The sequence below is a fragment of the Apis mellifera genome, linkage group LG2 (assembly GCF_003254395.2).
Source record: "Apis mellifera strain DH4 linkage group LG2, Amel_HAv3.1, whole genome shotgun sequence".
Classification (NCBI taxonomy): Eukaryota; Metazoa; Arthropoda; class Insecta; order Hymenoptera; family Apidae; genus Apis; species Apis mellifera.
In genome coordinates, this window is record NC_037639.1 from 5,963,282 (window position 1) to 5,990,085 (window position 26,804).

The window sequence follows — 26,804 nt, forward strand, 5'->3', positions numbered from 1 at the left end:
CTACAGAATAAAGTAATCATTTTTAAATTTTTAATATATTAATATGTGGCATTAATTTAAATTATAGTATTTATTAATATAGTATTTTATAATATAAATTATAATATTTTTATTTTTTGTTATCATAACTAACAAATTAATTATAAAATAATATTTATTTATAAAAAATTAAATTACAGATTAAATTTTAAAAAAATTGAAAATCATAATAACAATTATTTAAATATTAATTTATAACAATATTATAATATAATATTTATATTAATTTATAAAATTATACATTTAAAAATATAATATAATTTATAAAAATATACATTTAAAATATTAATGAATTTTTAATATATTTTTATACACATATACATACATGTAAATATTAAAACAATATAAAAATACATAAAAATATAATAATTTAATATATAATAAAATATATATAAAGTTTAATATTTACATGTATATATTATATTATTTAAATTAAATATATTCTATTTTGAAAAATTCATATATTACAAAAATTATATTATTTATTTTAATATAAACTATTTTAATAAATATACAAATATTATAATTAGCAACTATCGTTAAATATTTTGTATTTATAAATATTACACAACTAATAATATAAATTCCTAGAAAATTATTAATTTAGTAACCTATAAATTAATAATATAATACAAATGGTAATAAAAAAAATTTAAAAAAAAACTAATTAAATTATAATTCGTTTTCGTTTACATATTACTCTAACCTTAATCATCAATCAATTTGATTTCAAAGCAAAAAAAAAACTGCGCAACAAGAAGTTATATCAACAAATCACAAAAATAAATATACAAGCAACAAACGAAACATAAACAGTCGCATTACAAATAATAAAAATGATTAAAAAACAATGAATAAAAACAATAATATAACAGTCATATTTACCTTGATCAATTAGTCTCGTTGCATTAGGCCATTTCTGCGAATCCAATTCAACTTTTTCTTGTAAAAGTTCTCGAACATATTCTCCGGCTTTGTCAACTTGATACTTCTTTTCATCACGTTCCTTTTCCGACGATGTTTTTGCCTCCGAATCAGAGTTTTCATCCCTTTTATACTTAAATTCACCATTACTTGGTCGATCGCTCATGATTATCACTGTTTTATTAGATGATTCTAACGATATTAAACGAAAAAATAATAATTTTATTAATTAAATAATTAAGTGAAATAAATCATTCGCGCACAACGCGTCTTTGGAACAGAGTTGCAATTTGCAATGGCTGAACGCTGACTCTTCCACTTCCAACTAACCTTAAGGCGTATATGCATGTGTGAATTATTTATATATCTATAAATTTAAATATATTTTTATAATAAATCATAATTTTTTATTTTATTAAAAATATTTTTAGAAAATATTTATAATGAAAGAAAATTTGTCATTTATTATATAAATTAAAGTATAAATATATAATTATAAAAAAAATAATAAAATTTAATAATTATTAAAAATATAAAAACCAATTTAAATAATTATATTAAAGATATTGTTATTTTAATTAAAAATATATAATATTAACAATTAAAAAATAACAACTAATGCATCATATATTTATTTATGTTATAATGTTAGTTATGGCTTAAAACAATTAAGGTTATTTTTAAAATTGTTTATACTTTTCTTATTATATAATAATTTAATATTGAAAATTCTAATATTTTTATATATTTTTGTATATTAAAAAAAATTTTTTAATGTTGATCACATTTAAGTATAGATACTATCGGTATTTGTATTAGCTGCAGATGGCGAAAATATCGAAAATATTATAACCTTGTAATATATTATGTTGAATTTCTTAATTAATTATGTATAAAAGTATAAATAGAATAAAATAAATAAATATTTTTCAACATGAGTCATATTATAGTAATACGAAGCTATAAACCTGGCGATGAAATTAATTGTAAAGAATTAGTGAAGGCAGGTGTGATGTCTTCTTTAAATTCAACATTTTTTGGAATTGTACTTAAAGAATTGACTTTTCAATTAATGATATTGTTTGCTGCTATAATGTTTATTTTCTTTGGATTACCTTTAACAGTTTGCCTTTTAGTTATTCCTCTTGTCATTTTTTTTGTGTATGTTGGAACTTACATAGGTTTCACTGCGAAAGCTATGGAAGTTAATGAAGAAGTTTCTAATATACCAAGGTAAAAATTTTTTGTATTTATTTATTTTTTTGTGTGGTAATGTTATTATAATTAAGTTAAAAATTAAAAATTAAAAATATATATTATATTATTATAATTAGAAATCTTATAATTAAAATATGTTGAAAAAAAAATAGCATGTAAAATTTTGATCACAGAAACAAACTTCAGATGAAAATAAATTTTAATGTAAAAACTTCTTCATTTAATTATAACAGGATTTACATGTCTAATGCCTTTTCATGCTTTTGGATTGCTGAAGCATTTGAACCTTATTTAATGACTCATTCTGCAAAGAATGTACATTATACTATAATGACAGAACAACAGTTCCGTAATTCAAATATTGATATTTCATCTCAAGTTAAGAAGATTGTAGGAACTGTTGCTTTATGTAAAAGTCATAGATTAAATAAAGGTGCATGGATCAAAAGATTATATGTACATCAACTATATAGAAGAAAAGGAATAGCTTCGTGTCTTATAAATGTTGCAGTGCAGTTTGCTATTGATGAAGGGTATAGTTGTGCTAATATTGTTGCTTCGGAATACACAGAAGGAGGAAGAGAACTATGTCTTAAAAAAGGTTTTGAATTACAACAAATGTATCATAAACCTATTTTGGGTTCACTTATAACTATATTGATGTATGAATTGACATATCAAATTAAACCTGGTGAAGATGATTATGTGCCTACAGTTTACACTAGATCAATGCTTAATAAGTAAGCGTTAAACTTAATATTTTTTTAAATAAAGAACTAAATTTTTATAAATTTCATAAGTCTGACTTTGTATTTTCCAAAAAGAAATTGCATTTATACTTTATTCTATAAAAATATTTATATTATACGATAAATGTAATACTTTATATTGTATTACATATATTCTAAATTAAGCTAGATTACATAATAATAATTTAAAATATTATTAAATATGACAATATGACACAATATTATGTTTATTATTGTATATAATATAAAAAAATATATTTTTCCTACTTTTTCATATATTCCCAATATATCTGAAGTTCTTTATTTTCCCAGTGTTTCTCTGTTATTTTGCATAAATATCTGAAATAAAGAAAAAAATCATTTTATATATCTTTTATTATAAAAAAGTTACAATTTTTATTTTGAATGAATTTTTTAATTTTGTATATAAATCTGTTTGATATATTATTATATGATATATTATTATATTGATATATTTTTAGTTAATCATTTTATTATTTCTTTAAAAAAATTTTTATTTTAATTATTATTAATTCACATAAAATTAAAAGTTTTATTAAGAAAGTCTAGAGATTTATATTATAAAAATGTATAGCTAGGATATAATCCTATATCACATATTAAAAGTCTTTGATAACAAGAACTATTGGCATATAAAACATAATATTTACTTTCTTAAATAAACTCATAAAAAATATTAATCTATAATCTATAAAAAAAAATTTGAAAAAATATATATGGTATTTAGAAGAAAATAGGAAAAATGAATTCTATTCTTCATTTCATTATATGTATTTATATAATTTAAAATAATAAACATAAAATTTATATATATTCCCATTTATATATATTAGAATAAATCATTCATAAAATAATATTAATTAATTTTATATAATTTGTAAAATATATAAAAAAATATTACTATATTATTCAAAATGGTATATCATAAAAAAAAATATTGTCTCTAGAATTTATATATATGACATTTATTTTCATAAATTTGGATATAATGAAAAGATATTTAAGATTAATAAAAATATATACATTATTATTATATGTATATTAATAATACAATTTTATAGAGTAGTTTATTTTTTAATTTGTATAAAGAAATATAAAATAATAACAAGAAATTGTTTTTAAAAATTATATATCTATTAAAAATTAAATATTATTTATTTTAATAATATACTTACTTTTTTTGTATTTCTTGAAGTAAATTTTTCTCTCTTTTTGTAATACCATTTTTTAATACATCAATATTCATATATAATTCCTTTAAATTTTGAATTCCAACTAAACATGTATCAATATCTTTGCATTGCATAGAATACCATAATGCTAATTTAGCTAATTCTGTATCATAATCCTACAAATTTTAGTTTTTAATATACTGTATTATGAAAGGAGAATTTCTGAAAAATATTTATTTAGAAATTTAAAACTTATATACCTTGCAATATGCAGCAGCATCTGCACATATTTTTTTTGTCTCTTCTGAACTAGGATGCCAAGCTGGTGGACCTTTATTTGTTAAAAGACCCATACATGGTGCAGAAGCATTAATTATACCAATATTGTGTGTCTAAAAGTTTTTTAACAATTTAAATTATCAAAAAATATAATATTCAGAACTATTAATTAACAATAAACAATTACGAAATTTTACCTTGAAAAATGAAATATATTCAGATAAGGTATCATCTATTAAAGTATATCTGCAATAACTTAATATGCAAGAAATATTAATATTGCTTTTTTCGATACATTTCTTTAAAATGGATATCGGATATCCAGTAATACCAATATATTTTGCTTTACCGTCCGCAACTTGTAATGATAATTCTGGCAATGTTTGCGTAATTACTATATCTAAATTTGGATCAAATTCAATATCATGAACCTGCAAAATGTTTACTAATTAATGAATAAAATAAATAAAAACTAAATATGCTGATTGGTAAAAAAGTTAAATATACTTACTTGTATGACGTCAACATAATTCAAACCAAGAAGTTCTAAACTTTTGTTAAAACTTTTTCTAGTTTTCTCTTTAGAGAAATTAAACATATTTTCGTAATCTAATTCATATCTTCCGACTTTTGTGGCAATATAATATGCTTCACGCGGAATACCTTTCAAAGCCTAAAATTCCAATATTTAAATATTAAATAAATAAAACAAAAATATATTTTCAATATGTACAAAAAAAAATGAAATTACTTTTCCAATGATAGTTTCAGAACGACCTTGGCCATACCATGGTGCAGTATCAATGTAATTAATTCCCCGTTTTATTCCTTCACGTATCGTTTCAATTGCTTTGGCTTCATCGAATGTACTATCGCAAAATATAAAAACATAAAAATTATGAATGCTAAAAGAATCTTTAATAACTTATTTTTGAATTTTTGAATTTTTTTATAAATGTTAAAAAAAATTACATACTATTTTATTAATATGACAATTTAAAAAAAAGGAAAAAAATATTAACCCGTAATGGCAACCGAGTGGTCCACCACCAAATGATAATTTGCTAACCATTAATCCGGTTTTGCCAAGTTCTCTATATTCCATAGTTTTCACAGCTTCTAAATCGTGAAAACCTTCAACATATGTTGCTGGTAACATTTTTCTAAATATCACTAATGAAACTAATTAAAAATCATTATAATCAAAATATCTATTTATGCGAAAAAATTATATTGTATTATTATGAAAAATATTTAAGATATTTTATAAATTTAATTGAAATTTATGACAAAAAGAAAAAGAGTGAAATTTGTATACATTTTAAATGAAGAATTTAGTAAAAAGTAAAATATATAAATTAGTTAATGATAAAATATTGAATAAAATTATAATATCTTTATAATATTTATTTGAAATAATAAAAATAAAATTAAATTGAAATCAAAAATAAAACAAAATTGATATTAATAAAAGACACTCTTGTCTTTTATAAAGCAATTTATTTTATGAGAAATACATTATTTTACATTTTTCATTCAAATAATTTAAATAAATCAATTTTATAAAAATATTTTATTGTTCATTTAATTATAATTTTCATTTATACATTTACAAAAAATATTGCATTTTTATAAAAAAATAATGTTATCAATTTAAAAAGAAGATCAACTTAATATATTTTTCAAATTTTTATCTTACTTTATTCTTTTATCATAATTAAAACAAAAATTTCTGTAATTGAGTATAATTTATATTTTTATTACGTTAAAATTATACTGCAATAATCAATTTATATTATTTATAAACGTATCGAATTTCACCAAATATTTTAAATATTTTAAATTCTTAAATATTAAGTATTTTATATTCAATATTTAAAATTTTCACAAAATTTCACTATTTTATTTTCACAAAAAATAATAAGGAACATTCACAATACAACAATTATTTATATATCAGTCAATTTATATTTTTTTTTATATATTTGGCATTCAAGAACTAACACTCAAAGTAAATGCACTGTAACTATTTTTTCCAAAACATTTATAAGTATTTATATATGAAGATAATATTATCTTGGAATATATGATAAGAATAATAACTTTAGATGCATATAACAATCATGTATTATTTGACTTGACTTTAATTTTACATATATATTTTACAATTATTTTTTTTATGATGATAATTTAATCATAAAATTTATATTTAAACAAGAAATTTTATTTCCATTCACTTTTAAAGAAGTTTTAAAAAAAATCTTTTTATCCAACGATGCACAAATTTAGAAATTAACATTCTAAATGATAAGAATAAAACTGATTAAAAACATGAGTCTCAGATATTAAATAACAGTAGTGACATCTTTTTCAAATGACATGAATTTTAATATTATTTTTATAGTACTGACAGGGATAAAATATATATGCTTATATTTTTATATTAGTGGAAGAAGAATAAAGATATGGAAAAATTTGGAAATCAGCGCCATCTCTAGAATATAAATGAAACTAATGTAAATGAGAATAATAAAATAGTATAAAAATTGACTATGAACGCCATCTATCGAATACCATATATATTTTAATTATATTTTTAAAGGTATTCAATAGATGGCGCTAAGATTCACTTTTCTCCTTCCTTTATTGTATAATATTTTTGAAAATACTCAAGAGATGGCGCTGAGATTCACTTTTCTTCTTCCTTTATTATATAATATTTTCAAAAATACTCAAGAGATGGCGCTAAGATTCACTTTTCTCCTTTCTTTATTATATAATATTTTTAAAAATACTCAAGAGATGGCGCTAAGATTCACTTTTCTCCTTTCTTTATTGTATAATGTTTTTAAAAATACTCAAGAGATGGCGCTAAGATTCACTTTTCTCCTTTCTTTATTGTATAATGTTTTTAAAAATACTCAAGAGATGGCGCTGAGATTACCTTTTGTCTATTTTTATTGTATATATTATATTTTTTTCTACTATTTGCTCTTTTTATTGGTTCTTTAATTTATGCCTTTAAAAAACAGTTTCGGTAATTAATAATTAATTAACTTTATTATCTTTTTTGCCTAATCTATTGATTAAAAATCATAAAATTCATATAAATATAGAATTATTTAAAAATTATTAGTTTCAGAACTACAAGATGATTTTATTAATAAAAGATTAAACATATTTTCTATAAAATATGTATAATATATGTATAATATGTGTTCCCTATTTATTTTAATAAGGTATATATACACATATATATATGTTATATAGAAGTACAATAGATTACAATAAATTTTTATCTATAAAGATATTTAAAAAATATATAATAAATAGTATGTAATATATATATAAAATAATTGTATGTAGATATTATTAAGTGAACATAACATATAATAAATACGTTGAATATGAATATAATAAATATTGGCAAGAAATAAAAGAAATATTGGATATTTTTTAAAGTATGTGTATTTCTACAAAAAACATACCAACATGTATACTGAAATGAACAGAGGACAGATTAAACATATATTATAGAAACAAAAGTAACAAAAACATTTTTTAACTTCAAACTAATAGTTTTTAAATCCATTTTTGTTAAGAGTTTTTTATTTCTTTGATGAGTAATATGTTTCTAAAGTTTGTCCCTAATTTTTTTGTATAATCTATGTTTATATTCTTTTATGACATAAGAAATATACATATTTTATATATAAATATAAAATATATAAATCTTTTTTCTATATATTATATAAAATATATATATTTTATATATAAATTAATTTTTTTATCATAGAATATCATATAAAAATTATATAATTGAAAAGAATTTTATGTTAAAATTTTTAAGAACAAGTTATTTGGTTTCTTTTCAAATTTAAAAAAGATTTTTATTAGAAAATTAGAGAAAAATTTTTAGAAAAATTATAATAATAATCAGTAATTAATTATTTTTCAAATATGTTCAAATATATGGATAGATATTATATCATATCAAATTTTAAATATATTTTTATATTTTTATATATTATATTTTACATTTGTTTTATCATATTTATATTTTAAAATTTTTATATGTATATTATTAAATTTTTATAATATTTTTATATAATTATTAATCAAATTGCAACTAGATATTATTTTATATAGCATGGAATCATTATAATACATTATTTTAATTTTAATGTATATGGATATTTTAATTTTAAATAAATTATAAAGTAAATTCTTGGATTAAATGTAGTATGAACATTTTAGTGTAATATAAAATTTGTTATTTGATATCATTTTCCAAATTAATCAATAATATTGCATTAGAAAGATCATAATAAAAAAAATTTATTCTTTGAAAAACGATGTCGAGTTAAAAACTAACTTGAACTCATTCTTTTATATTTCAGTTTTTTCTAATTTAATTAGATTTTATATTAACTTTCTTTTTATATTACAGTCTCTTCAAATTTAATTAATTTTTATCTTATATCTTCCTTTATTGTGTTTCGTTGAATTATTTTTAATTAATTTTTATGCAAAATTAATTTTAATAATTAATTTTTATTACATATTTAAAAAACAATCTTTTTGTAGATCATTTATATTAAAATCTATAATTAAATATGTATATTATAAAATACTTTAATTTTCGCGCGTTTTAAGTAAATAAGGAATCGTGTCGCTCCAACCAATTAGAAACGTCCTGGGCGAATTTGTAATACGTATTTAGGCAAGTAGTGTCATTCGTTTATCGAAAATCATCGTGGTCGGACGACTCTCCGGAACATATAATAATGGTAAGTAATTTCATTCTATTATTCTATTATATATTATTATAAAATTTATAAAATAATTTGTTTATTTAATAAAGTATTAAATATTATAATAACAAAATTAAGTAGTTTTTGGATTTCTTTCTACTTTTTCGATTGTTTATCTCATTGTTGAGGTTACCGGTAGCTTCTATTACATTATGTCTTTGAGCTAGAATTTCAATTTAATTATTATTTTATTTTAATATACATATTACAATCTTATACATTTTTATAATTCTTGTTTGTGATTTTTATTTTTAAAAAAGTCCAGATTGTTTGATTGGGATTCTTCAGAAATTTCGAAGGAATATATGGTGATTTATAATCGAAAATTCTTCTGATATTCAGGTAATTGATTCCTTTTTGTAAAAATAAACGTATTTAGAATAGGTTTTTATTCATATTGAAAGAAATGTAGCAGATATATATATTTATTAGAATCAGTTATATATTATTAAATTAAATTATTTTAATAATACAATTTTTTCTTTTTTAAATATGGATATGAACATTTATTCGTATTATTTATATATTTATATTTCTTTTTCGTTGCTATAAGTTGTAAACATTTCTTATAATATAGAGTTTTTATGAATAGAGGTCATACCATGCTCGATATATATTTTGAACAAATTACAAAGCATATTCCCTTTCGAATTCGTGATTCGATAATCGAAATTGGCACAGATCGCCATTGTAATATCGATATTTATAGTAATTAAAAATATCATTTTTCTTGAAATATATAATTTATTTGTTATGTAGTATATATATATATTCATTTATTTATTTCTAAGAGATTAGAGATTAGAAATATTTCTTATAATATATTTTTTTTACGAAATTAGGCATTCGTATATATCGAAACTCGATATTTCGATTATTATCAAATTATCGATTTTATAATTCAATTCGATAATCGAAATTGCAATGTGGCGTCATTTTAGTTCGGTGATTGAAGTGTATAGACGTATAATTTTTTCTTGAAATTTGTGATTTTTTAAAGATTTTGTGCTGTGTAGTTTTATTTTATAGTTATTGTTTGTGATTCATGTATTACTAATTTATAATTACGTATTTCTTATTATAAATGGATAATTCTTTCGCGAATAAATTATTCTTTTCTTCATCTATGTATTATTTGAAGGTACAGGTTACAGTTAGCTCATTATTCATATTATAACTTTCTGAAATGAAATTTGTGCTTAATTATTATTTTATTTTAATATAATCGGTTAATACTTTCATAATTTATATGTGTATTTGAAAATTTTGATTTTTTTTGTACAGATATTGTTATATATAGTTAATTGTTAAAATGGCGAAATGGCGGGAAGAACTTCACTAGACATATAAAAATTTCAAATTTCAATGGATGCCAATGAAATCAAAATGGCTTCGACGAAGGTAAAATTTCTTATTTTAATATATTAATAAATTATATTTATTAATTTAATTATATTTCGTTAATTTTTTTCATTATTTAAAAAATTCTTAATAATTATTACTCTATTTAAAATAAATTATATATAATATTTTATTTTTTATTTAAGGTACTGACAACTTTTATGAAGATTTTTTCTGTGTTTGGTCTCGAAAATTATTTATGACCGCGCGCAATGCGGTTGATAGAATTAATATATTATATATATTGTAACAATATTTTTAATATTTGAATATAACGGTTCTAATTAAATTCAATAATCATACGCGAAATTAGAATCAGTGTTAGTTCGTTAATTATAATATAAACAGATATATCAGTAGTCTTTTATTTTTTTTTTCTTTTTATATATTCGTTTTCGGAATTAGAGTCAGTGTAAAAATCAGTGTTAAGAACATAAAACGAGCATTCATTATGTAAAAAGGTATTTATTATTTTATTTTATTTAATTTTTTATTTTATTATTTCTGAATAAAATTGTTAGATTTGCAATTTCTAAATTTTAAATCTTTATATTAAGAATCTATTTCTATTATTTCTATTATTATTAAATTTATTAGAATTATTTATTTTATTATTATATACATACTTTATTATTTATATTATTTTAATAAATAATAATTTTCTTCTTTATATTTAAAGTTTTTTTGAATAATTAGTATTATATTTTAATTATGATATTCACTTTTTGTTACAGATATTTCCCAATTTTTCTTCAGTTTTTATGATCTCATTTGATGAAATCTACTTCTTGTAAGCCATGCCAGAATTGACAACATAATGGTGAGTCGCATGCATTATTGTTCCTCCAATCACTCAATCATGTCGTAGGATAAAAGATCCGAATCGACACGGGTGATTGGTTGTATACGTAGAATTTTGCAGGAGCATAGTGATCATGGGTATATTTGTTATACCCGTGAGTAGTAACATTTATTTTTTTATTTATTAAATCAGGCTAGGTCTTCTTGCACATTGCGTATTTTTAAATATATTATTAATATTAAAGTCTCTTTTCATTTTTTCATCTTTTGCTTTATAATAATTTAATTATCTTTTAAATTTGAATAATTTATTATTATTCGATTCTTATCATAGACTTTAAATTTAACTGTTTATATTCCTTTTGTTTAAAAACATAATAAACTCTTATGTGTAAGAAGACATTTCGCGACAGGTAGATTTCGAAATCAAAGCAACAAGTTTTGAATACTATTTACATTTTTTCAATTATATGTTTTGATGAAGGAATCACCTGAGGTATAATATTCTATCAATATTTATATTTCAATATATTGAATTATACTTAACTTTTTAAATTCATTGTCAATTTCTTTTATATTTTTAATAATTTATTACAAATTCAATTAAGTATCATAGAATCTTTGTAATTTATATCAATAATTCTTTAATAATTCTTTAAATCTTTAAATAAAATATAAAGTAGAGTCAAAGATAATTTGAAACAAGAACATATGAAATTAAAGAACATTAGCCCGTTAGATAAATGCTCTAATCTTTTTTAGATTAGGATTTTCAGATTTAATCCTTTCCATGTTCATAGCCAGGATCTCACTCACGTGCCCAGGTGCTACTTGAGTGAGAGAGAGGCGATGAGCATGATGGCTATAGTTCATAAGCTTATAATTATTTCTCAGCGATTGACAATGCGTTAGTGTATCGTGCACGACGTATTTTCCACATTGTGTATGTTGTGGTTAGGCTGTGGAATTGCGTCGTTTCAACCATTATTTAATTATCAATCAAATCACCATTTATAATAACAATTTTAACTTATTAAACATTGCGGATAATATATAAACTTATTGATCTCAATATCACAATCCTATAATGTATCACAAATTATTACATTACAAATTATAATAGTATTATTATTATACACAATTATAGTGTAATAGTGGGAAAATTTCAACTATGCTTGTAAATTTTTTTTCTTTACTTGTAAATAATTTTTTTTCAAAAGACTTTTAATTACTTTTTTAAATATAAATATTTAAACAATTAAAATTGAGATAGAGATACGCGTTTTTATTATAATTTACGCAATGGACATTAGCCATTGTCAGTCGATTTCAGGAAAATGGTACGTACAGTTAGAGTATGAAAGTAGCGTGCCAAGCTCGGGTGTCGGAGGTGTCCCGGGACACTTTCCCTAGTGTAGGCTTTTGCGCCCGGGTGTTATGTGTGAGAACCGTAGAGAGAATGTGTTGGTGTGCCTGTTTTGCCATTTTTTAAATATAGGGCTAGGTAGGATAGGTAGCATAATTTCTGGTATGCGTGTGTATTAGTGATAAGTAGGTAGGACCGGGGTATTTTTTTTCTTTCTTATTACTGTTCAATTATTAGGGAATCTCGAACTTAGTTTTAAGTTTCAGCGGGCATTGCGCTCGAAGAAAGAAGAGGCTATAAGCCGAAGAGGCCCGGCAAATTGCCATAGAAGAGGGCAACTACCAATGGCTTCTCATCTTTTGGATTGCGTTTCGATCCAAAGGATGGGACGTCATTTTTGTTACTACTTTATCACTATGCTCCTTTTAGTAATATGTAGATGTAGCAGTAGTATTTTTGTATTTTTTGACTGATTTGCATATTATCATTCGATCATCATGGGCAAATCGCGATTTATTCTTATTAGTGTTGCGATAAATGAATTACGGTTTGATTTAGTGTTGCGTTAAAATAATTACCGCGTTTAGTATTATAAATTACAAAATATCGCGATTAATTTTAATTATTCAATAATTTTTTTTAGAGTTTTTTTTTTTACTTAAATTGTAAAATCATTAAAAATTTAATTTTTCATTGTTGCAATCCATAATATTGAAACGCTTATAACTTTTTATTCGTTAATAGTAAATTTCTTCAAAATTTATTTTTATTATTAGAATTTTGCGATATTGTTATTTTGGTGATACTTAATTTTGCGTTAACAAATGATCGCGTTTTTTGAAGTAATGTTGCGTTTAAAAATGATCGCGATTTTTATAATATTTCGTTTACAAATTGCCCAATGTCTTTCCATTAATATCGTGGAATTTGATCCTATTCTTGGATCACCGTGCAATCAGAAGAGTTGTATAAGAATGATTTGACTACAGTCTCTTCATTCTCAATTAATTTTACAATTTTATTATTAAAAAGAAGAAATTTTCCAGGTAAGCTTGAAAAAAATTTTATATTTGGTGTAATACGTGGTATAAGAAAAATTTGAATTTTCTTGAGGTCGTTGTTTCAGAACATATGTTATACAGTTTTATAAGATGTTACACATCTATTTTGTTTCTCTTTTGACTCTTGTCAATATGATTTTTAGGTATGTAGATATAGGTATATAGATAAAAATAGAGAATTCTGTCAGTGTAATTAGAAATATATATATAAAAAAAAAAAAAAAGAAGTAGGATATCAATATTCGATGGTTCAATTTTCGATGGTTGATGAATTAAATTTAGCGCCAATTCTGTGTTTGGCGGAGTTAAATTCAAATAGTTGTTGGCATTGAACTTTGAGCGTGTGTCGTGAAAAAACATTTTTTTATATTAATAATCTCATCTTTCTGAAGAAGACGAAATATCTTCTTTTCCTATGAGATAAAACTGAATATCTAAACTAAATTTTTCCAATCTTTCAAGTCTCTTTAGCACGTATACATATAAAGGAATAACTTTTAAAACTTCTACGTACCTTATTTTATTTCACAGTGTTGTTACAATGTAAATAAATGACGTTTCTAACGATTTACTTAGGTTTTTAAAGTAATAATTTAATTACTTTGACGGACTAAAACGTTGAAGTTAAAATTATTACTTTCAAGGCCTGGGAATTGCGTCGTCGTGAGAAGTAACGAAGGGAATTCAGGGATTTTTATGCGGCTACTAAATAATAAAATTAGTACGCTGTTAACAGTACGCCGTGCACCGGCGGTTAAAGCTAATTTAATGATTTTCGTTATTGGCTCGAGCATCGTAAAGCTATCCAAACCCATCTGTTGCCCGCGTAGATTTTAATATCGCTCCACTCATTTGCACCGCCTGAATCGAACCGAATCGCTTCGGTTTCGTTTCGTTTCGCCGTTTTAACGTTTTCAATTCTCCGACGATTTGTTTATAACTCTTTCACCATTGTTGAACGGCTATTAATTTATCGCATCCTACAATTTTCATCATTCTGTTCAATTTCAAAGTTGTTGAATGAAAGGAGGATAGGGAATCGTTGTCTGAGGATAAGTTTATCGCAAATGTTTTGCGACGTTTAATTAATATCTCGTGCGGCTTGTGTTATGTCTTAGCTTCAGTTTCAAATTGTACTATAATAATGCTTGTAATTACGAATATTTAGAACGAATTAAACCGGCATAGGAATAGGTTATGATATTAAATCATCGTTCCTTTTAAAGGGAGTTTAAGCAACGCGATATTTCATATTTCCTTTCCAAACTCGTTCGATTAATAAATCTTATTCCTGAGATAAACTCCTCGAGAAGATTATCCACTGTTCACTAGGCTTGGCCATTATCCAAATAAACTGTTTGAAAAATAATCTTTTATTGAAATTTCTAACTTAATCAATGATCGATGAATAAACTAATTAGTTAATGAAACAATCATTAAAACAATTATTATTTTATATCCGGAAATAAGAATAAAGGATGGGAAATTTTCGAATCAAAGATTGCAATTAAATTATCATTAAAACAACACGATTAAAAGTCACGATTCTTCACGACACTCGCGACAATTTTCCACTTTCAAGTAGTAACGTTTCACCGTGTTCGAGAGGCAGTACATCAAGTCACCAGCTTGTTCAATAATTCCGCCGGGTATCGCAAAGGAACAATGAGACGAGTATTGGCCTTTCCTCGTTGTCGTTGCCAGCTTTTCCTTTTCGCACCCTCTCGTTCCATCCTCTCGTTTCACCCTTTCTCCCTCTCTGGAAGAAGAAAGAGAGAGAATTGCCCGAGTGACAATGGCTCGTTTATTAATAAACGAAAAAAAGAAAAAAGAAAAAAGAAAAAGAAAAAAGAAGAAGAAGAAGAAAAGAGCGAAGCAGACTAAGGGGATGGAGAGTGGCGGTCGAGTAGAAAGCTCGGGGTTGAAAAGGAACGAAATGGTAGGGCGGCGCGTGACGCGGGGGTTTAAGGAAGCCGCCGAAATATATACGCGCGCCGATCGTTCGCCACCACCCGCTTTAACAATTCGCGACGCGTCCGCGTTAACAGCGTTACGACAACAAGCTCGAGTTGTAGAAACTTATAACGAGAAAATAATGAACCCGGTTCACCAAGTCTGCTTGGAATGCGAGCCCCGCTCTACTACTCTCGCAAGTAGCTCCTGTCCCGTCTCCCTCCCTCGTTCGTTTCACCGTTTCCCGGTTTAACCACCTTTTCGATTTTCCACCCGCTTTTCCGCCCGCTCCAATTCCATTCTAATTTTACTCTCCTATCGCACGATCCACCACCGTTGTCCGTTTTTCTCGCTTATATATATTTTCCATCATCTACACCTGCCCCTTTTACTTCCCTCCTCCTTGTCGTTCACATTCTTCTTCTTCTTTTTCTTCTTTCTTCTCTTCTCTTTTTCTTGGATTTCTCGTTTCTTCTTTCCCTGTAAACAGGGATATATTTGAATATTTTGAGGATTGCGCGAGGATTGGGAGGAGAGGTGAGAAGATGGGGGGAGGGTAAGAAAAACGGGGGAGCGGAGAGAAAGGCGTTTGTATTGAACGAGGGAGGAGAGGATGGATCGAGGGTGGAATTTGGTCGTGGAATCTTGCAGCCCCCCCGGAACGAAGCGAGGACAGGAAAGATTGATGTCTTGTATCCTGTCCTCGAGCGTCGCCTCCTCCCGATCGAAGGGGGAGGGAGGGAGGAGGATGAAAAAAGTGGAAGGAAGGCGAGAGACGCCTTGCTGGTATCCGGAATGGATTACGGAATCGGATGGAATAGCGGACCGGAAAGTCCTCCTTGTCTATTCCAGCGCAACACCTCATCATTCCGCCACGTTCGCCGAGGTATCCTTCCACGGTCGTACACCGTGTTTCGATTTTTCCCCGGGGCGGTGTACGGTGATTTAAGTCACTGTTTACGTTTTCGTGTCTCTCACGCCCCCACCCGTCCAAGGATCCCGTGGGAATTCGTATTCGCCTGCGATCTGCTTCCTATATCTTCCATACGTAAATCCATCCTGGTACGTATTAGATCAAACATCGTCAGGTTATCGAAAATCGAAGCGGAATGATCGAATTTTGTTTTTGTTGTTGTTGCATATAGTAGAGGGTAATGCGTATTTCCATGTTCGTGATCCAACTCGAAACATCTTCAAATTTTGAGATATTTTTTTATGGAATTTTAAAATCGTGTTATTATTGGAAACTGTACAGCGAAGAAGAGATTCACATAAAGAAACTTTTTGTTTTTTGAAATTGGTCAAATTCGAAAAAGAAAAGGAAGAATTGGATTCGAAATTAATTAATTGAATTTTCAAGTAAAGTTATTCGGGCAAAGGTGACGATCACATATTGTTAATCGAGACAACGAGAAAGTATAGCGTTAACAGAAACGCAAGATCGCATATATCTCACGATATGCGCAAAAGCGAAATGCTTGCCATTGGATTAGCATACTATCATTTAAACAGGGATTCCGGATGCGTCATCCGGCCGTCATTAGTAGCGCTCATTGAAGGTCCATTGAAAGCTGAATCCAGTCCTACAGACTAATTACGGTCCAGCGTATACGGTATCGAAAGCAGTCACGGATCTATAAAAGGTCTGCGAAACACGTACTATCTCGTCGCACCTGCGTATGCGTTTCGTATTGTGCGCATTTAATGAAACCGAACATTCTACTTTTACACCGACCTATTGACGCTCGCAATTCCACCCTTACGGTTATTCACATCTTCGATGGAAAGATCTCACTATCTTTCCAAGTGAACAATTTTTTTTTTTTTTTTTACAACTTTTCTTGCAAGTTCTATCGGAATTTGAATTTTTTCTTCTTCTATATGATTATTGCTCGATAACGAATCACACTTACGAAGGGACGAACGATTTAAATAACGATTGCTAGATCGTTGAATTGTTCTATAGCTATAATTGTTTATTGTATTTATTTTAAAATATAAAAGGATTTTTCAATGAAATTTTTGACGTATCTGTTCAATGGACAAGAAGGTGGAAGATAATGCCTCTCGTATCAATGACGATGACATCGAGGTCGAGTGTTTTTATTCCATTACTCGAATAACATCGTCTTTCTTAATCCACTTGCTTAACCTTCATCCTAGTCATCTTTTCGTGTCGTCATCCCTTGGTCTTCGATAAGTTAAATATTATCCGTTATTCGATTCTCTCTTCTTCGTCACGGGAAAATGGACGCGTAATACGTTGTCCAAAATATAGATACAAGACTGTAATTCATTGCAATATAGAAATAATAATCGAATTTTTTTTTTTCATTGTAGATCGTGATTCTTCTTTTTCTCACTTTGATTAATAGATTTTGACGATCTTATTTTTAGTTAATAACATCGTTGAAATTAAATGTAAAATTTCTCTCTGTTCTTCTTTTTATAAAAGAAAAATCTTATTTTTCTCGATTCTCAATTAAGAGTTAGCTTAGCTGAAAAGAGCGATATTTATTTTCATTGTTTGTCATTGTTTTAGCGAAACGATCTTTTTCTCAATAATAAAAAAGTGAGATATGTCAATCAATGTTAATCGGATTTGGAGGATATCTATGAAATGTGATCTCTTCGTTCAAATCGTTTATCTCGTTTATACTTTTCAATTGAATTTTTCTTTATTTTTTCCGATCATCTATTATGTACCATCTCATAAAAGCTCTCTATTATTGTTAACTTTTTTTTCCTCCATTCGGAATTAATAATTTATATATACCTTTCGAAAGTTTTTCGTTTCATCAATTTTCTTTTCTTTTCGTAAAATCGTAGATATCGTTTCTTAACTCGTAAAATAAATTGCGAACGTAGGAGAGAGGAAAAATTAGGGGGACGAAACGGAATAAACAATTGATAAAAATCTAAATAAAAGTCTACGACTCAAATGGAAAGTAAGATTCGTTCGACTTAATGTTGTGTAGAAAAATTGGAGAGGGTTTTACGTCAATCATGCTTCAAATCTCCGCGTCAACTGTTTTAAATCTTTAAAATATCACCGTGAGAGAGATTGATAAATGGAAAAGAGGAATATTCAAGGGGGAAGGGAGAAAGTGACAAGAGAGATACATCCGTAAACGAAGAGAAATACGAAGAGCGATCCGATTCGAGAAAAAAGTAAAACGCATTATACCGGCCGGTCTCGTTATAGAAATTGTAAATAAAAACTTTGCTGCTTGTATCTGTATTTCAACCACATCCTGGACCATTTGCATCTCATTTCGAACGGTTATATCAGTTTCATTAACGAAGTGGAACAGTAGATCGCTATTCCATTGATTACATGGCTTGCTTTTGTACCATATACTTGCTACGTATTAAAAATGAAATTTATCTCAACAAACAAATGCAATCTTTATCAGATTATCAATATCATTTTCATACTCTTTCTCGAGCAGATATGAGTTTTTTAAATTAAGCTCTGTTTAAAACAGGATGAATAATTGGAATAAATAATAAGCAACGTATAAAATAATTTATTTTATCATTCCTTCTCAAAATTCGAATTAAAATTCTCATTTTTATCATTATTTTTGTTTGAATATTCATAAAGTTGCCTCGTTCTTAGAATTTTTAAAACTTTCTTCTTGCAGTGATCTCATAAAATCGTACGTGTTATAATAATTTGCATTTGTAATAAATGTGTCGTGTGAATCTTGCCAAAAATTTCTTCAGAATTATAATCCTTACTTCTATTTTCAAAATTCCAATTGCAATTAGGGAAACAATAATTTAAATTATACATATAATATCGCAACATAAATATTCCAATTCTTCTCAAAATCTAAAAAAAAGATACTTCTATCCATATTTCCTCCGCATTACATCCTTAAAAAAAAAAAAATAATAAAATAAAAATATCCCAATATATATTTATAAGAAATTAAAAAATTCTGCTAGAAGAAGAAGAAGAAGAAGAAGAGTATCGCCTCCCGAATTATTCCACTTTCGTAGCCCACCGTGTTTCTACTATCAGAAACGATAACAAAGCCCCCTCTTTTTCGTCGTGAAGGAAAGAAACCGGGACGATGGTCAACGCGTAGCGTAGGATTACAGGGGTAAGGGGGGGATGCGTTATCCCTGTGGAGGAAGAGTTCTCGGTTGATCTCGGGGGAGAGGCGGCGCGGCGTGAAGTGGCACGATCGGATGCCGGGTGAAGGAACGGGAGAAGAGCTGCCGAAAACGAAAGAAAGGATAGAGAGGATCCGCGAGGGGGGTAGGTTGGAGGGGTGCAGGTAGTTGTACGTGGGGCGGAGCGACGCCGCGCGTCGTGTCTAGCTGGCGACGTTGGGCGTCCTGCCCCCAAAGCGTCGGGTGGGGAGCCGTGGTGAACGCAGTTCTCGACGGGTCGCCGAGAAGGTGTAACGGTGTTGTCCTTGCCAGGCTGCGAGCTGCGGCCACCCGTGCGAAAAGCCACGTGATCCATCCTGTTGGACCGGCTTCCTCGGCTATCTTTCTTTCGTCCCGTTATTTCGTTTTCTTTTCGGATCGCGTCGCGTGTGCGTCGATGCTCGATGTGATCGCGGCGAGCCGATAATTGAAAGAAAAATTCGAAAATCGTGAATCGCGAGGAAAGCATGGTTGATCGTTGACCATTGTTGTTGTCCTCTTACCATTGATTTCGTGGAACAGCTATGATTCACGAGTTCTCACGGTTTAGTTTGTCCCGTTTGTTTTCGTTTCTTTTTGTCCTTTCGTGAATCATACGAGTGGTGGTTTTGTTGCATGAGAAGGATCGCGCGAGTATCAAGGCCGCGCGTGTTTGAGAGTTGGAGAGTTGTCGGTTGTTCGCGCGGTTGCCCTTCTGGGATACGTGTTTCCGTTCCGCCATCGTGTTCGCCACGCGGACTTGGACATGTAACGCATTCGAACGGACACGTGATTTCTTGTGTGATACAACTCGTGTGGACCGCGTCGTGCAGTGTTTTAAGGGTGTTTTTTTTAAGGTGCCGCCTAATGAAGGGATAAGAATGCGAGCGGTGGTCGAGGGGTAGAGGAGGAGGGTGCCAGGGATTTTTCGTGGCCGAGGAGCGGTTTGGATAAGGTAAAGTGCAAAGTTTTTCACCGTGGTTGATTCTCGTTGGGGACAATCGGGGTGATCTCGTTGATCGATCGGTTGTTCGGACACTTTGGACGTGTTTGAATGACGGAATATGTAACAACGGGGGCAGGGAAGAATATGGATTAGATTACGAAAACTTTGAATAATGAATTAAGTTTTTATACTAGGTAACTCTTGAGGTTTTTTTAATTCTGTGTGAAATTTTATTTAAAAAGGAGAATTATTATTTATTTTTAAACATCGTTTTGTTAGAAATTAAACGTTCCAAACAAATGCAGGTGTTCGGTTGTTGAAGTATATTGTTCGCAAATTTGTCGATTATAATATCCGATAAATCATATTTTTCATCGATAATAATAAACCCTGTCTTTTTAATATTTAAAGCCGTTCGAAACGAAGTAAATATCCGAAAGGAGTGAATAACGAGAAATTTACAGAATCATTTTCCAAGCGATTAACTTTCCACAATGGAAGAAGTTTAATCGCGCCAACTTTCCACGTTTCCTTCCGAATAGAACACATTCAAAACAGAAATACACGAAGATCGCAAACTTCGATCGTTTATTTTTCTATTTCTTTTCCTTCCACCTATTTTCCACTCGCAGAACGCGAAAACGCTAAATTCGTAGTTGATGGGCAATGGTGGTGTACCCGTTCCATTTACTTCTATTTTATTTTTTTTTTTCGTTTTTCTTTCTCTCTTTTTCTTTTTTCGTCTTCTCTTCTAACTCTTACCCTTTTTCCTTCTCTATATTTACTCGCCCAATTCTACTTGAACAAAAGTCACTGTCGCGGTCCATGGAAGTGGATGGATTACTTGGTGTTTCTGCATTGATTCTTCTTCTCCATAGCCTTAATTGAGGTTCTAAATCTGGACAGGCGCTTTTACACTTTCTTTTGTGACAGTACTTTGTTGCCGCGTACCAACGAACCCGTTTCTTTCTCCGTGCACGAAATTACACCGTGTAATCTTTTCCTTTTATGGTTTTTACTGCGCACTAAAAGCTTTTTTTGTTTTCTTCTTTTTAATTGCGTGCCCGTACGGGATACAGCAGGAAACGGTGATGCTGTTTAAAGTTTCGTGGATAGCAGCGGCAGAAGGCAAAATGAGATGGAAAAACGTAGTTAAAACACAAATGTCTTGTCAGATTGTTACGTAATCGTAGTTAAAAACATTCCTGGTTTAAAATTATTGTTTCTCGATGGTTTCGATTAGAATTAGACAAAATTTTTATTATTTATTTCTAGCTATGTATTTTGTATTGCATTTTTTTTTGTATATGTCATTTTTGTTTTGTAATGTAACAAAAATGAAATATTAAATTTTTTATTTTCGAAAATATTTTTTTCATAAAGAGATATTCGGTTATGTTTTACATTTTGTATCGAAACATTAATACGTGAATTTATTTTTCCGTGCATTGATATTCGAATTCAATTGAAGATACGAGGAATAATTTTTGGTTTCAGTTAATTGTAAACGATATCTGAAAATAATCTTTCTACTTTTTTTTTTTTTTTTGACAGTAGAAATAGATTTAAAATTTTCACCATAGAGGATACCGATATATCACTTGGTATTTTATAACTATTTGTTTCTTTTTTCTTTTTTATTAGCGTTGCATATTTTCTCCGTGTAATGCTTTAGTCAAATTTTACAAAAATGAAAAATTGTTATGTTCTTTCAGAAAATATTTTAATCGTTTTTAAATATTCTCCAGGATATCATAAAACAATTGAACTTATCGAACGATATTGAATCTTTATATGCAAACTGTATCGGTTATAGTCTACGCGTTCGCGTATCGTTCGTCACGAGATATCGATACAGAAATTGAAACCAACCGATATCGATACAATTTTTATCGATACATGATCGTAAACTTTAAAGATTTTTATCAGAACTTTTAACTTCCTCTTTCTCGTTTTTAAATTTATCGAATACAATCTCATTCGGATCGAAGATATTCTTTCATTAATTTATAATTTATAATATTTTTATTCTAGAAAGAGGAAGAAAAAAAGGATATATTATGTATTGTATCAACGAATCGCCGCACAGGAATATTTAAAATTTATTGTGTTATCGGGTAATAAATTTGCAAATATTATTTTTATACTTCTAATAAAATTAATCAATATTATCCATATCGAAGAAAAATATCGAAGAAGATACCGTTAACATAAAACAAACACACCGCGAACACATCGACAAGTTCTCATAAATTTTTCTTCAAACAATTTTCCACTTATCCAAGGAGATACATATGGGAAATAAGGTGAAACGGTAAAAAGATTCAAAGTTCCGTTTGCGTATGCGGCTCACGTCTCGGTGGCACATAGTTTTCTGACCACGAAGGCGAATGCAAATATCCAATACACCTTGATGTATCCCCCCGTGCTAGTTTCGGCAACCGAGTAACGCGCGAAACTCTCGCATACACCCTCGAAGAGATCCACGTTCGCGTTCGCTAAGTTTAAAATTGGGTTGAGATAGGTCAAGTCAGGGGGTTGGGGGTGGAGAGAATGCGACTATTGGACGAATAAGAGAAAAAAAGGAGGGAGGAGCAGCAGGAAGAAGAGGGGGAATCGTTTTAAACTACCATCCACTTGATTTCCCTTAACTGAAATCGGGGAATGTGATAGTAGTTTAAAACGATCTTTGTTTATTTCCTTTTTGGATTTCTAGGATTCCATCGCCGTGCATTATTATCCTCGCGCTTCCGTAGAACTCGATACATCACGGATAAGGGAGAGGGAAAGACGATGTCGATATCTTTGTCCTTTATTTGCTTCTTTCTTCCTAGAAGCGATTATTTTCGATTTTATCATTTATTCGAATTGATTGATTGCTCGAATCATTTTTTTATTACACGTAAAAGTATATATAAGAAAATTTTCATTTCGAATTCGTATTTCGTTCGAAACTTCAATTAAACTATAATTTTTCATAGTTTTATTTATATTTGTACATATATAAGGACAAAGAAATATCGTTATTGTTGAAAGGATACGTTCACGGGTAGAAAATTTCACCCAGTTTCGCGAAACACGATGAAGAAGTCCCCTCGCTCGTACCAGGAACAAAGGGCTAACTGTAGCTGATATCGCGCGATATGCCATCGCTCCATTGTTTTTAAAGAGTTTTACGTGTCATGCGTCGAGTTTGAAAGGCATAAAATTGATTTATGCTCACTTCGGCTGGCACATTGTGTTTTTTCCCTTTTATGAAAACCGGGTAAATATGCGATACACGAGCTGCAAGATTAAAGCAAAAACAGGGCGCGAAACGGAGCGGGGCATTCGTTATACGGAATCAGAACTCATCGATCGAATAATGCGTTTTCATTATATCTTCTTCGCTTTACGTATTCCGATCCCGTAACCGAATTATCAATTAAACAATCTCATCTCAACGATCGATTAACGTCTTGCGAATTTTTCTTCTTCCTCTTCTATTTAATTCTCGCGAACAAATAAGACACTCTTCTTTAAACTCGAGTTTAATAATAAATAATAAATCCAAAAGGAAGTCAAAGAACTTCGTTTCGATAGAACTGAAAAATATATTAATTTAGGGAAGTGTCATTAGAGTTGCGATGAGTGAAACGCATGCATTTCTTGCCACGTGATTCCATCCTTTGGGATGGAAAGTTAAAAATATTCCACTGTCCTTCTCCCACATTTTCATTTCCTTCTTTCGTAATTCTTCTTTTATATCCCCCCTTTCGAAAGAAAGGCTAAGATTTTGTTCTTAAGGGAATGATCGATAGCGAACGAATGAATCTTTGATCTTGGCAAATTCTCGAGTCGGAAAATTAATTTTCCAACGACCTGATCGCGATTTCGTTCACGCCCCTAATATTTTGGCAACGTGCCTGGCAATGTAATGCACGCCACCACCAATCGTATCGCCGCGATTTTCGACTATATCCTCTGCCTACTCTTTTTCTGGGTATCGCTGGATGATGGAACCAATGAATAGAGAAAAAAAAAACAGCGAAGAAGGAGAGAGGAAAATTAGCACGCGATCTTCTCGTAAAATTCTGCACGCCATTCGTGCCTCGCTTTGTCTTCGTTTCTATCCGACTGTGTACATTCGTTTCCTCCTCCCGTTTCCTCATTGCCGTTTATTATCGTATTACAGTGATTTAAAGATTTCTCGAATTTTTCGGATTCGATATTTTATTTAAAATTTTACGAGAGATTTATCTGGAGTGCTAGGATAAAAAAAATTTTTTTTCGATCAAACGTAGTTTCTTCCCGTTATTCCCTTTTAACAGCAATTCAAATATTTCTCGAAGAATACGTTGTAACGAGGGTATTTAAGCACGAGAACCGGGTAATTTCTTGCTGTTCCGAGAAATTCCCTCTCCCCCTCCCCGTAGGACGAGTGAGAAGCTTAAAAGCCCGTGCCTTTCTTGCAACGCGGATACTCGTTAAAAGAATTTCCCGACTTTAAAGCTTGGAAACTTGGTGAAACGTGGAACTCCATGATGGAGATGAAAACAACGACAGATATCCTTGGCGAGGGTGGATGTATCTCGAGATATAGCGGGTGTTTCGAGGAAACTGGAGCGAGAGTGGTTTTTTATTCAACGGTGATTTTATGATAAAAGGCGCGAATTATTCATGCAAAGTTCTCCGTTGTTCTTTGTTACGTAAATTAAAGTTATATCTCTGACACGCAGGGAGAATTCGAGTGTATATATATATAGAGAGAGAGAGAGAGAGAGAGAGAGAAAGAGAGAGGAAATACGAGAATACCAATTAAACAAAATAAATTCTCTCCCCTTCTACGTTCTACGCGAATTTTATTCTACGATAAAATTCTTTCTAAAATTCTTTTTTGAAATTTCTCTGAATATGCATATAGTGTACGTTTGATGAAAGATAAAGTGAAATTTTAAAATTTGGAAAGTGCAACATTCAACGATACGAACGACAGGATTAAAATAAAAATATAGAATTGTAATTTCTACCAAAACGAATCAATTCGTACGATTATTTTTGCGATTTAAGTTAATGGAAATTATGAATTGCAAAATAGCTTTTTATCCTTCGGATATAATGAATCGAATTTCATTTTATTTCTTCTTCCTTTTATTCGATTGTTTGCTCAAGTAATCGTGTAATGAATCGAATGAATTTTCTCCGGAATTTTCACTTATCTTGAAAATAGAACGGGCGTACAATTAGATCTAACGAAACTAAAGTACGAAATTGATCGTTATACTGTTTGGTAGGAAATCAACCGCGATATTTGCAAACTCAATTGCACGAATGCTATTCTAACAGGACAATTTTGAACGCGACGTCACGCACAAATGTGTGATCAGATGCATATGCATACCCGTGGAAACAGGATCCTTTCCTGTCCCATTGTTCGTGCTTCATCAGAATTAGACACGTATCGATTTCCTTCCTAACAGTAAGTCCTAACAGTTGAGAAGAAATTGACAATTTGATTTCTTTTCGCTCGAACGATAGAAATATTTGTGTGAATTTAATCGTGTTGCAAAATTGTTTCGAAACGATAATTGGGCAGGGAAATTTGAAACGAAACACGTATAAATTTTAGAAACAGAATTCGAAAGTATTGATTAAATTTATTATATTTTTTATATTATATGTCGACTTTTCATGATTTTTAGTATTATAGCTCGAACATGTACAACTCTTTTTATATAAGGACAAAAAATTAACGATTTATTCTCTGAAGTATAGTTGCAATTTGGAATTCTATAATTGAAATAGTTAAAAGTAGTTTGTATATTTGCTCCGGTTTTTTTTTGAGCAATTTTATAGAAAATTAGTTAGAGAAGATAATAATTATTAATCAATTTAAAAATTTTAACCAAAATAAACATTTTTTATAAAAGTTCTTACA

The 26,804-nt window shown here is 28.6% G+C and overlaps 4 protein-coding genes across 11 annotated transcripts in view; 2 read left to right on the forward strand and 2 right to left on the reverse strand.

The window, feature by feature from the left end:
• LOC408710 (KH domain-containing, RNA-binding, signal transduction-associated protein 2) overlaps window positions 1-1,293 on the reverse strand; it is a 103,991-nt gene extending 102,698 nt beyond the window's left edge. For all 5 annotated transcript variants that reach the window (XR_003304213.1, XR_003304212.1, XR_003304211.1 and 2 more), the window contains exon 1: window positions 925-1,293. Coding sequence is in view for 2 of the 5 variants with exons in the window: in XM_006561094.3 (XP_006561157.1) it covers window positions 925-1,129 (205 nt within the window). In the remaining 3 variants the exon portion in view is untranslated. The remainder of the gene's footprint in view (window positions 1-924) is intronic.
• Window positions 1,294-1,745: 452 nt separating this feature from the next.
• LOC726303 (N-acetyltransferase family 8 member 3) lies at window positions 1,746-2,980 on the forward strand. The gene is made up of 2 exons (XM_001122051.5): window positions 1,746-2,196; window positions 2,415-2,980. Exons 1-2 carry the CDS (start codon window positions 1,898-1,900, stop codon window positions 2,923-2,925), a joined length of 810 nt encoding a protein of 269 aa, XP_001122051.1. The 5' UTR covers window positions 1,746-1,897; the 3' UTR covers window positions 2,926-2,980.
• Window positions 2,816-6,147, reverse strand: LOC551849 (L-galactose dehydrogenase). Of its 2 annotated transcripts, none has more exons than XM_006561097.3 (8): window positions 6,102-6,147; window positions 5,425-5,575; window positions 5,154-5,271; window positions 4,914-5,075; window positions 4,600-4,833; window positions 4,384-4,515; window positions 4,127-4,299; window positions 2,816-3,269 (listed from the first exon to the last, which is right to left on the reverse strand). In XM_006561097.3, coding segments are annotated over exons 1-8 (1,047 nt in total). In that variant the 5' UTR covers window positions 6,103-6,147; the 3' UTR covers window positions 2,816-3,193. The 2 variants fall into 2 exon arrangements, with proteins under 2 accessions (XP_006561160.1, XP_006561164.1); XM_006561101.3 differs by having other exon boundaries at window positions 5,425-5,584; window positions 6,102-6,142.
• Window positions 6,148-20,034: 13,887 nt separating this feature from the next.
• Window positions 20,035-26,804, forward strand: part of LOC410888 (lachesin) — a 180,778-nt gene continuing 174,008 nt past the window's right edge. The window contains exon 1 of one of the 3 annotated variants that reach the window (XM_026446470.1): window positions 20,035-20,896. The gene's annotated coding sequence lies outside the window, so the exon portion shown is untranslated. The remainder of the gene's footprint in view (window positions 20,897-26,804) is intronic. The other 2 variants (XM_026446469.1, XM_016910861.2) reach the window with 2 other exon arrangements.

Coding starts and splice junctions, on each gene's coding strand:
- LOC551849 (XM_006561097.3), bottom strand. Junction 5,272..5,424: donor CCACTCGGTTGCCATTACGG/GTTAATATTTTT, acceptor ATTTTGCGATAG/TACATTCGATGAAGCCAAAG. Junction 4,516..4,599: donor AATATATTTCATTTTTCAAG/GTAAAATTTCGT, acceptor AAAAACTTTTAG/ACACACAATATTGGTATAAT.
- LOC726303 (XM_001122051.5), top strand. CDS start 1,898: ATGAGTCATATTATAGTAATACGAAGCTATAAACCTGGCGATGAAATT. Junction 2,197..2,414: donor GAAGTTTCTAATATACCAAG/GTAAAAATTTTT, acceptor TAATTATAACAG/GATTTACATGTCTAATGCCT.